The following is a 12,150-nucleotide window of genomic DNA, read 5'->3' as shown; positions in this document are numbered from 1 at the left end:
AGCCCCTGTTAATTGTAACTGCATCTCTTCTTCACGTTTATTTATGTTCTTGGTTGTTTCTTCACACCCCTGTTTCATGTAAACCGGCATGATGTGAATGCTTTCATGAATGCCGGTATAGAAAAACCTTAAATAAATAAATAAATAAATAAATAAAAATGCACTATATGAGGTTTCCCTAGAGATAGTCCCTTGCTTTGTCTTTTTGAGCTGAATCTCTTGCATTTTTGATATTTAAATATTTTCAGCGATACTGGATTTCTTATTTTTTTGGTATCTCTTGGTTTTTTTGCAGGCATAGGGCTTTTAAAATCTACCCCTTAGATTTCTACACCATTTCCTTCCATTTATATAGTCAAATTCTACTTGCATTTTTTGATTAGACTTTCAGTAAAGGGCATGTGCTTACTTGTTTTTTATATTTTCGACCATCAGTGTGCAAATTACAAATTTAGATGATGTAATGTGATGCCAGAGATACACAGACTAAATATTCCTGTGCATCGAGAGACCAATATTCAGTAGTGCGAGGAGCTGCTGATTAGGCCCTCTGCTGATTATAGCCGGATAAAGTCTTAGTTAGCCAGGTAAACTCATCCAACTACCTTTAGGACTGTCCTCCGACACGATGAGACTTAATTGGATAAGTTATCCGACTAATACTGAATATCGGTTAGCTGGGTAACTTTTTTTTTTTTTTTTTATTTGTTCAACTTTTTCAAATACATAACAAGGAACAACCTTGCAAGGAAATACAGAAACATAATTATTTTGAAAATTATACATACATTCATTCATTCATGTATACACTGTTTACTTAACGAAATTTTAACTTCTATATGTTTTTCATTGGAAATCAGGGTGGGGGGAGGAGGAAGGAAGAAAAGCAAAGGAGAATTAAAGGCAATACATAATCCATCATTTGCGACTATTTAACGCTCTGCCTTATTATTGACCCCCATTATTCACGGTCTAGGCCCTCCCATCTAAGAATTGTCTCAATTGTTCGGGCATGAAAAAAAAATATGTATTTCCAGCTGATTTTACAAAGCATTTGCAAGGAAACCGTAAGAGGAAACGCGCCCCCTTGGCCAAGACCTCTGGGCGCATAGTTGTTGCAGCTAAGTCCTGAACTTAGCTGGACTAACCATTCGAATCTTGACCCCAGGGATTCTAAAATTCCTCCAGATCTTTCTCAGTAGGGACAAAACGTAATTGCTGTGTATATCCCCCCCCCCCTCCCCAGCCCACAAAATACTTCTCTATCTCTTCTTCCCACTCCTTGCGCCACTATGGAGCCCTCTCACTGTCTTCCCCCAACCCCCCACAGGGCTGTCCCTGTGATCCAGGGCTGAACCTAGTGGTGGGCGAGAAGGGCACTTGCTTGAGATGCAAAGCCCCTTTAGGGCAGAAAAATGCCTGAAATGCACATGTGGGCTGGTGGCAGATGAAAAGCTGGAACCATGGTGAGGATGGAGAGGGTGCAAATATGCTTGCCTACCTTAAGGCACTAAAATGCTAAGCTGTGATGCTCTTCTTCTCAGCAGCTCTCTCCCTATCCTCCTCCACTGCCCCCATCCCAGCAGCCCTCTTACACTCCTCCACGTCTCACTTTCATGTTTCTGATGACAAATGTTGGTCTATGAAATTTCATCAGACTCTTGCACATTCCAATTTGTTGTCAACAGCAATGCACAGTAAATATTCCATAGTTTCTGAATGCACAAGTGTGGATATCTGTCTAGTTCATCACCTGGATCTTTAGAGTTCAAAGTTTGTACAGGAAAGGGCTAAGGTTTAGAAACTTCTCTGCTCCTTAATCTATTTTATCTTTCCCCAGCTCATTATAATTCTTAAACATTTTTTTTCCCAGTAAGAAAGGTCTTAATGCTCTGTATCCCCATTTCAGTTGCATGGAAAAGGTTTCCGTTACGTCCTCTCAAATCCACATACTGCAGTACCCCTTGGATTTGTGCCATACTGACTAAATGATTGCACCTATTGCGATTACATTTTCTGCACAAAGGAGATTTAACAAAGGAGTCAATTAATTTTCTCCCATTGTAAAATGTTTTTAATAAGTACCTGAACAGTCACATAACCCAGTAATTACTACGTGCAAAAGTGACAGCCATTTGTAGCCTTGTATTCACTTTTGAGGGTATGGTCTCCGGATGCTATATCCTCTCTTAACTTCAACATATGCCTTAATATAGCTCTTCTTCATCTACTTTCCAAAAGAAAGGAAGGCTTAAGAGATCAGTAGCTCTGTGTGCTAGAATATGTGTGTAGAATTTTCAGGATATGGCAGGAAGGCACATAAAAGGATTCCGCACAAGTGAGCATTTAGCTCTGGATGGAACTCCTTGTTAGTAAGGAGAAGATAGCTTAATATTATGCAAGAAAATGTTTATAAATAAAGGGATACATTTACTAAGCACGAAAAGGGTAAAATGCAAACAAAACAGCATTTATCACATGATATTCCCATATCATGCAATTTTTTATTATTATTAGCTTTTATATATCGACATTTGTGGGTACATCCTGCCAGTTTACAATATAACTGAAGGAGGAAATTACAAAAAACCAGGGTGGGGGGAAGAGGGAGCAGATAGGAAGAGAGAAGGGGCGAGAGAAGAGAGGGAAAAAACAGGAAGAGGAGAAAAGGAACAGTACCTAATGAAAAACAACTGAGGAAACATAATAATTGCATTGCAAATTATATACTCAATAAGGGACAGTGTGTAAAACTTTTCCACTGTGAATAATCTTATATAACTTATACATTCCAAAAAGTATTATATACAATAATAACAAAAGGTATTATATACAATAATATACATTATCTTTAACTAGTACATACAGGCGACACTATATATGACATTACAAATTATGTGTTCAGAAAGGCAACTATATATAGACTAGCAGGGTTGCTATAGGGAAAAGAAAGGGTTAAAGGAAAGCGGGGGGGGGGGGGGTAACTAAGGAGGTGCAGAGAAATGGGAGACAGAACAGAGGATAATTAAAAGGAATAAAGGAGAAGGCTGTGAGTACGTTGATGACAAGGGCTCTTTCTCTGAAGGAGTAGAGGGAGCAGGGGGACTATGTGGGATCCGGATCAGGGTAGGCCATTTTAAAGAGCCGTGTTTTAACCCTTGTTTTGAATTTCCGAATGCATGGTTCTAGTCGGAGCTCAAGTGGCATAGTGTTCCAGAGGGAGGGGCCTGCAATGGATAGGGCTCTTTCTCTGGTAGAAGTGTGGTGAGCACATTTAAGGGAAGGGGTGTGAAGGGTTCCTGAGAGTGCGGTTCTAGCAGGACGATTGGAGGAGCAGAATCGAAGAGCATCCTCAAGCCAGGAGTGATTGTGGTTGTGCAGGGAGTTGTGAATAATGGTGAGGGTTTTGTATCTGATGCGGGAGGAGATGGGAAGCCAATGGAGTTCCTTGAGAATAGGGGTAATGTGGTCAGCTTTACGTGTATTTGTAAGGATTCTTGCCATCGCATTCTGTAACATTTGCAGGGGTCTAATGGTAGAGTAGGGAAGGCCTAGAAGTAAGGAATTGCAGTAATCCATTTTTGATAGCATTGTCGCTTGCAGGACTGTGCGGAAGTCTTGAGAATGGAGTAGGGGTTTAATATTTACGATATTGCTCGTTTTCCCCTCCAGAATCTACCTCCTATTGAAATTACTTGCTTTGCATTCATAAAATTTACAAATTCATGCAACTCAGCTAATGAATAGGTAATCCTATGCAAATAAAATAATGTAGCTTACCTCAAAAGAAGCAAGCCGCATTATTTTAATGAATTTTCAAGAGCTGTAGTTAATTTATCCTGGGGACATTGAGATGCTAATGTGCATCCCTATGTCCCCAGGATGTTTCTTAAAGGGCCACGTGGCCCAAAAAACTCCTCTCCAATGAGGAAACCTCCCCAAGGGTCTTGGAAGACTCCCACCCACTGCCAGCACCCTTAAAAAAATGTAAAATATAAATCTAAAAGCTGTGTGTCAATGCCTCACCCCTTCCCAAACCCTTCTCTTTGTTACATATAGCTCTCCCAACCAAAATGTCCCCACTCAAACCAACCCACAACCCTCCCAGTATCATCCTTCCTGGCTTCTCCACCATACAACATAATCCCATCCTCACCCCCACTTAAATAGGAAAGACACCCTGGTGGTCTATGGTGGCCGAAGCCATTTCCCAAAATGGTACCAGCCGGCCTTTTGAAAAATAGCGTTAACTGGCCTAGAGATTAGGGGGTGCTTGGCTGCCACTGGGCTACCAGGGTGTCACCTTTTAGGTAAAGAGGGTCCCAAGAGACAGGAGGAAGTCCCTAGACCGCTAGGGGGAATGGAATGGGGCCACTAATCTACCAGGGGTTATGTTATATTGTGGGGAGGGGGTTAGGAGGTTGATTTGAATGGGGGATATATTTAACAAAGGGGAGGAGTTTGGGAAGAGGTTGGGGTGTCACAATGTGACTTTAAAATCTATTTTTCACACTTTTTTTTAAGGCAGTGCCGCTTCTAGAGGTGGTGGGGGTGGGTGGATGGGAGTCTTACAAGAACCCCAGAAGGGTGTTTTCCTCATCGGGGAGGGGGGAGTTTGCAGGCTGCATGGCCCTTTAACACAATGATAGCCTTGGGTGAAGTGGGTCTTCATCATGCATTTTTCCCCATTTGGCTGTGATACTTTTTAAGTGGTTTCTTCCACGATAAACAAATATCATGATGAAACCGCCACAATATTCTCCCGGGGGGGGGGGGGGGGTGTCAAAATGTCATGGTAATCCCCCCCCCCCACACCTCTTGATATTTTGCCCCTCCCGTGACAAAATATCACGGCTTGAAAAATGACCCCCAAAATGAAGATAAAAGCAAGAAGGTAAAGTTAGAGATGAAAATACCTCAGGCCGTCTGATCTCCGTGGACATCAGGTTTTATCACTCTCATTTTGTGCCTCTGTTTGTTCTCACCTTTCTGATTACTGAATTCTTCCCACGCATGTTTTGCATGAAGCACCGTCCACACCCTTTTGAGCCTGACTGAGATTCTTACTGATTTGGGACCTGATGAGATGATAACTAGCAAAACTCTCTTTTGAACACTTTGACCACAGGTGGGACGTGGCAATGGTGCAGAAGTACCAGTCGCCGGTGCGCGTGTACAAGTCTCCCTTCGAGCTGGTCATGGCGGTAAGTGAAGCTGGGACACAGATTGGGTCTGCAGGGCTGAGCTTGTGGGGCGCGGGGCAGAATCATCTCGTTTCAGTGGGATCTGATACAGAAGAGAGGTGAATGATGTTTCTCTGTCTCCATGATACAGATTCTTTCTAGTTGTTCTCTTTCTTTCTGTGGCTTGTTAAAATTTTATTTTTGTTTTCTTTTACTTTCTTGTTCATTGTTTTTTCTTTCTTGTTTCCTTTTACCTTGTTCTCTTTTCCTCTCACTTTCTGATGTGCTACTTTGTGCCTTCCTTTTCTTGCCATCATCTCTCCAAAGTCCATCTTTCATGCTGCAAGCCCTTTGGGCTTCAAAAAGCAATGAAATCCCAAGACATCCCCCATACCAGGTTCTTTTGATTTTTTTTTTTTTCTGAACCGGTAATTTCCTCCTGCACCTGTGGACTTCCAGCTGAATCAGAAGTGGGACTGGCATCAGAAGCGTTCGTTCGCAACTTTTCTGTTAGTCCAGTGACTGCAGCAATAACCCTTGGCTGGGGGCTGTGCAGCAGGGCTCTATCTGGAAGCCTGCAATCACGGGTCAGTCCAGCTACCAGATGTCGCTGTTGCATGACGACTAGGACTGCTCCTTCCCCAAAAGTACGAACCTTGCCCCCGCAGCTTCCCCGCCAACTCAGGAAGCGAACCCAGGTTTCTGCACACGGCAGTGCATTACAGTGCCACCGGCCCTCCCAAATCTGGTTCTGCTTCTGATTAGCCTCTCTCTGGTTAAAAGGACGGGGACTGAGGAGCAGGAACAAAGATTTGAGTTGACTTTCAGCCTCTGGGAAGCCGAATGCTGCGTTCAAAAAGTTAGTGTGCGAGAATATTTGCCATATGCTGTCTCATCAAAAGTGCTGAGGTGGCTGTCCAGCCCAGCAAAATCCTGTGTAAGCTTGTTAGCAAACATACCTATAGGCTTGCTTTCTGCTGATCAGGACCTGATGGAGGTAGGAATTTATTTCTTTTCAGCAAGTTCAGGAAGATCTCTAAAAAAAAAAAAAAAAATGCCGAGGCCTCTGCTGAATGGTGGTTGACAGCTCTAGGGCTGGTGCGCTGAAATAGTTAAATATTATGTGAATTCCCCGTTGTAAGTTTCTAGGAAATGGTTGGGTAAAGACACCTAGGTGTGCATATTGACTGAACTGTCGAAAGGGCTCCAGTTGTCCACTATAGTTTTGGGCACGCAATGTCTTGTGAATCACTTTAAGCAAGCATGGAGGTGAGGAGAGTCACGCACGCCTGTTATTGTTGCTTGCAACTTAGGCATTGAAAAGGAGGTGGGGCACGGAGGCCATGGCCTGATCAAAATTTGGCCCTTCTGGCAGAATCGCTGGGGCCAGGTTGGGCAGGCAGGAGGAGAGCAGAGGTGCGATGGCCACACGTCCTCCGCCTCTGAAGCTCTGAGCCTGACCGCTGCTTTGAACCACACCAGGGTACTCTGTACAACCACAAGCAGTTGGGGGTCAGCTGGCAGAGAAAGAGGAGGAGGTGGCCCCAGGCCGCTGGTGAGCAACATGGGAAAGGGGGGATCGAGGGGGTGGGAAGAGAGAGGGAGGAGGGCAGGGAGAAAGAGAGCGTGGGAGAGGGAGGAGGGTGCAGGAGAGAGACTGGTGAAGGGCAGGGGACAGAAGGAAGGGGGAGGGGAGGGGACGGAGCATGGTTGTCCCGGGTCCCTCCTTGCCCTCATCTACTTTTCCATGGTCAGGTCCCCGATGGGTGAGAAGCTTGCTTGGTTAGCAGTGCACATCTGCGTGGGAGCAGGGTCTCCCTGTGAAAGAGAATCCGAGGGGGTTTCCTTTGCCGGGGTAGAGGTTGAGACGGGTTTGGTGGAAAGTTAAATCTGGGAGCATTGCTATGCAGCATGGGGACACAGCAAGCTCGTAGTGAATCTGTTGGAAAATGAAGAAGGTATATTATATTGTTCGATCCAGCAAGCCTTTTTTTGTCTGTTTGCTCAGTCACGTTAGAATTTAGTGGACCTAAAATGTTGCTAGAAATTCCCTGTTCTTCTGCCTTTCTGTTCAGCAGGTGATCACTTACAGTGCCTATGAATACCCGTGCACACTCCTTATAAGTTGTGCTTCTGTCCTTTCTAACCCAGGGGAATTATAGTGGATTTTTTTAAATATTTGATTTGTGAAAACCACTCTGAGCCTGGTGCTGTTGATAAAGAGGTACCCGTTTAGGTTGATGTGCCTTGGCTGGAATCTTATTGTGAATGACATTTTATTTTCCACTAGCTGGAACAGATCTTCAAGTTTGTACATAAAGCCTGTGGAAGACATGGAAAGAAAGTCTGCCTAGGCTGCAGGTTTCACCTGTCCTTGCGGATAAAAGCAATATTATGCAGAAAGTACTAAAAGGAAATCCGTTTTAAATCAAAGCTGTCTTTTTGTTCCAAAATTCACCCCAAAACAACATATTGATTTTATACAGTTGGATTCCTAGCAGTACCCCACAGCTAGATTTATGAATTAGTTTTGTGACTTCTTTTTACCTTACTACTCACTCAATAGCTTCAGAATCTCACAAAACAATTTAACAGTTAATATTTGTGAATTGCATCTGCATATTTAGTATAGGTTAGTATCTGCTTAAGAGAGCTCGTGACCCAGGAGCTTGCTCTGTTTGGGGGTCAGGAAATAATTTTCCTTTGTCAAATCAGTTGTCGACTTACATAGGGATTGTCCGCCCTGGTTTTGGTAAATGAGTGGTGATCCATTATGGATAGCCTGGAGAATGTTCCCCTCCATGGACGGATGTCAACTTTCTGATCATCTCTCTGTGAGACGAGCCTTCTCAAAACATATAGACAGCACCAGTGGCTCCCAAACCAGTAATTCCAAACCCCCCCCCCCCCCATCAAATAAAAAAACAAGTCTGGTTTTCAGAGTAACCAAAATAAACAAATTAACTTTCTGATTAGACATGCATGCAGATATTTTTCATGAATATTTATGATGAATATTCTAAAAGCCAGATGTGCCAGAAGACTGGATTTGAAAACCACCAGGCTATGTGCAAGTGAAAAATCAGAGCCAAAGTTATCAGCAGAGGTGAAGGGGTTAGTCACTAAAGGTTTTCTCTCATTTTGTGTCTATGGGAAAAATGCTTAGTAAATAGGGTCCTTGGTGTGCTGTGACAGTAGTGACAGATGGGAGGGACTGACTTTTTGATATCTCTTGATTTCACTAATTGCCTTCCTGCAGGTTCTGGACTTGCAATTGTGCAGTGTTGAAACTGTCTCATCTTTTTCTCTCTTTAAAGTTAATTTTTATTTTATTTTATTTTATGAAAGTTTATCACTATGGTCTTTTTTTTTTTAGCTTGCATGGAATGTACACCTTTTGAACTTACCAGTCAAATTTTTATTTATTTATTTTTGGAACATTGCAATGCTTAGAAAAAAAGAAGTTGATATGTTTAGGTTAATATGTTTGAAAAACATGCTGGGTTTTACTGCTCAGTTACATCGAAGCTATGTTGATGTTACATGTGAAAGGAAGGTGGGGAAGTGCCAACGTTTCATACAGCAGCAGTGGCAGGACTGGTCGTCAGTTCAGCATGAAAGCCCCTCCACTATGTTTAATATACAGAGCTTGGTGTTGCCAGTAAATACATAAGAAATTGCCATACTAGGTCAGATAGAGGGTCCATCAAACCCAGCATCCTGTTTCCAACAGTGGCCAATCCAGGTTACAAGTACCTGACAGGATCCCAAACAGTAAATAAATCCCATGCTACTAATGCCGGTAATAAACAGTGGCTATTCCTGAAGGCAACTTGATCAATAGCAGTTTATGGACTTCTTCTCCAAGAACTTGTCCACACCTTTTTTAAATCCAGCTATGATAACTACCTTAATCATATCCTCTGGCAATGAAATCCAGAGCTTAATTGTGCATTGAGTGAAAAATAATTGTCTCTGATTTGTTTTAAATGTGCTACTTGCCAACTTCATGTCATGCCCCCTATTTCTTGTAGTTAGTCCAGTTAGTCTTGACTTCAGTAAACATCATTGCATCATAATAAAGGGATGTGATGTCTAACAGTCAGTGAGGGGTACCATCCTCTGCTTTTTTATTTAAAAATATTAGATCAGGTGTGAGCCCAAATGATAAACTTATAAGGAAGCTTATAAGAACTGCTGGAATGGGTCAGCTTGATGACCCAACAGGAGATCTGGAGTCTTTTCCTACTGCTTCTCAGGCTTGTTAGGGTTGGTAGTGTTGGCTCTTATAGTGAATACGCAGGAACTGATAAAAGAAGAGGATTGAAAGTAGCTGCTTTGCGATCTGCTTCATGCTTTCTTGGTCACATTGGGACACTATTGAAGGCCATGGGTTATCAAAAAGAGGTTTAAAGGAGAAGGGTCTGCAGGGGGGAAAAATGAATACTGTAGCTGTAAGCTGAGAATTTCACCCATCTGACTTTTCCAAACATAGACAATATGCACAAGAAAGAGGCCTAATATCTCTGTCTTTTCCCCTTCATTCTTTCACAGTCCCCTTTCTCTTGTGATTTTGTGTCACCCCTGAAGCTGCTGTGTGTTCAAGTTTTGCTCACCTTCCTTTGATTCCCCTGTGAGCTGCGTGCGACTGTTCCTGGAAAGGGAGCTGTTTGCGTGTTGTTGCTCCCCAGCCAGGGACTGAACTGTGGTGTCAGCTGCAGCGCTCCCAAGTCCCAGCTGCACTGGCCGGGCTATTTCTGGAGTGTTTGTCACATCCCCATTTGGTGTGGGTCGCGCTTGTCAAATGTGCCAGCTGCCACTCTCTGAATGGCTTCTTTTTGTGAGTCTGTGTAAATGAAAGGAATCACTGGATCCTATCCAGGTTATGAGGGCACTAGAGCAGTAGATGCTGGGAACCAAGGGTCACCTGATCCTCATCTAATGATCAGACAGACACCAGGATATCCCACAGAAGTCGGGCAAGCCTTTGCACAAGAGCCCTTATCCTGAGGTTGTATGTTGATGCTGCTCCCTGTAGATCAGACTTCAGAAATCGCTGCCGGGCAGACTGAAAATTCCGGACTCTGGATGCCCTCGTCGCGTTAGGCTTCAGCAGTAATAATGCTGCTGCTGCTGCTCAGGGTGTGCCCGTAACATTTGTGCAGATCTGCCATTCTCATGTTTCTGCGCTGGCACAGCTAACACATCTTTTATCTTTCCAAGGTAGACACAAGGAAGGACGTGAAAGCCAATGCTTTTGCAGGAATTTTTTTTTTTTTACAACTTTTCAGCTACGACTTTGTTGAACATGACCTTGCCCTTATTGGATCAAGGTTATTTTTCCTAGGATAGGTGGCAGGGCCCATGCTTCATCTTCCAAGCTGGGGCCTTTACAAAAAGTACCATGCCTTTGGATGAATGGATTAAACTACCACGAGTTCATTTTTAAGTGCTAAAAATGAAACGTGATTGTAATTGGGTTTTCAAAAGGACTTAGTAAGTAAGGACTTGGCCAGCTAGATCAAAGCCTTTGGGAATTTACTGGACTGAGCAGCTCAGATTCAGGGCGGGTTCTGAGGCATGGTAGAAAATTGGGTGGCTAACTATGGGCCTCATCACTAAGCAGTTTTCCCACAGACACAGAATGGGAGAAAAGCCTTAGTAAATCAAGCCCTATGATTTCAGCACTAGCCACCTGACTTGGCCAGTCAAATCTAGGTACTGCAATAGTAGGCCTAAATCTGATTAGCAGGCATTCACTATTCCAATCCCCTTCTCCCTGCCTCCTAAAATGTTAAAATATCTAGAGGCCAATCATCCCCTCATGATCTCTCCCCTTCCCCGATCTAAAAATTATTGCTCTCCCTCCCGAGCCTCCACTGTTCAGAATCTCCTAGAATCTCCTCAGACTGAACCAGCAGGAGAATCCAGTCTTACCTCCTCCCAGACAGATTGGCTGAAAAGCAGCTTAACACAGCCAAACAAAATTTGTTCTGTTAATTTGGGCACTTAGTCATTTTCTGAAAATTGGCTTGTGTGTAACCTGTTTGTAAAGCACTCAGTAAAAGTGTATACATTTTATTGTATGCAATGTCACATCATCGAGACATATATGTGAACATGGGTGGATCCTTACAACAACATTAAGCTTAACTTTTGCATTAAAAGGTGCATTGGGTCTTTCTAAGCCTTGACATCAAAGTCTGCACAAGTGCAAACTTCTGACTCCTTGCATTCCTGCAATATGAAAGGATTGACTTGCATCAAGCAGAACTGTATTCATTTTAGCAGCAAACGCCTGTCATCTGATCAGGGCTGGATTTAGGCAGAAGCAACATAGGCACATGCCTAGAGCACCAAATTCTGAAGGCACCCACTTCCTGCAGTTCTTTGATTTCCAGGGGTAAATCCCCTCTTCCCCTGGTCCTCTGCATGTGAATGCCATACTCTTAAATCCGGACCTGAATCTGATACCTAAGATTTCATCAGGGATGTCTATGGGTGTTCCTATATAAGAGGATGTGGGCTTATCCTTTTGTTGTTCCTTGAGTGCTGGGAATGGTCAGCAGTTTATCACCCAGACTTAAACTCTGATCTTTGCTACAGGACACTAGAATCACCAGACCATCTGCTAACAAACATCTGAAACTCTAATCCTGATATATTGTTGTACACACACACTCACACCTCAAATTTCAGCCTGCCAGGAAGTGCCATTCTCCCGGTCTTCACCCTAACACAAACTTCTGTCCTAACTATGGTTTTCACTCCATGTGAGCTGCGGTTGATGTTATGTTGGCGGTGGCCTTAGGAAGCCTTCGCAATCTGTTATGTGCACGCAGGCTTTGGCTAGATGTAGCAAGAGTTGCCATGAGCAGCTACTGCGTGAGAATACAAGATGTGTGCCCATGGACCTCAGTGAACCTAGAGAGGAGCTCTGGGGAAACACCGAGGCTGGTGAGATAAA

At 43.4% G+C, this 12,150-nt stretch overlaps 1 protein-coding gene across 2 annotated transcripts in view; it reads left to right on the top strand.

The window, feature by feature from the left end:
* SEC14L5 (SEC14 like lipid binding 5) overlaps positions 1-12,150 on the top strand; it is a 70,558-nt gene that overhangs the window by 10,583 nt on the left and 47,825 nt on the right. For both annotated transcript variants that reach the window (XM_029577277.1, XM_029577278.1), the window contains exon 3: positions 5,129-5,204. In XM_029577277.1, the coding sequence (XP_029433137.1) occupies positions 5,142-5,204 (63 nt within the window). In that variant the 5' untranslated portion in view covers positions 5,129-5,141. The remainder of the gene's footprint in view (positions 1-5,128; positions 5,205-12,150) is intronic.

The sequence above is a fragment of the Rhinatrema bivittatum genome, chromosome 14 (assembly GCF_901001135.1).
Source record: "Rhinatrema bivittatum chromosome 14, aRhiBiv1.1, whole genome shotgun sequence".
Taxonomy (NCBI): domain Eukaryota; kingdom Metazoa; phylum Chordata; class Amphibia; order Gymnophiona; family Rhinatrematidae; genus Rhinatrema; species Rhinatrema bivittatum.
This window is presented reverse-complemented; position numbering and strand designations above follow the sequence as displayed.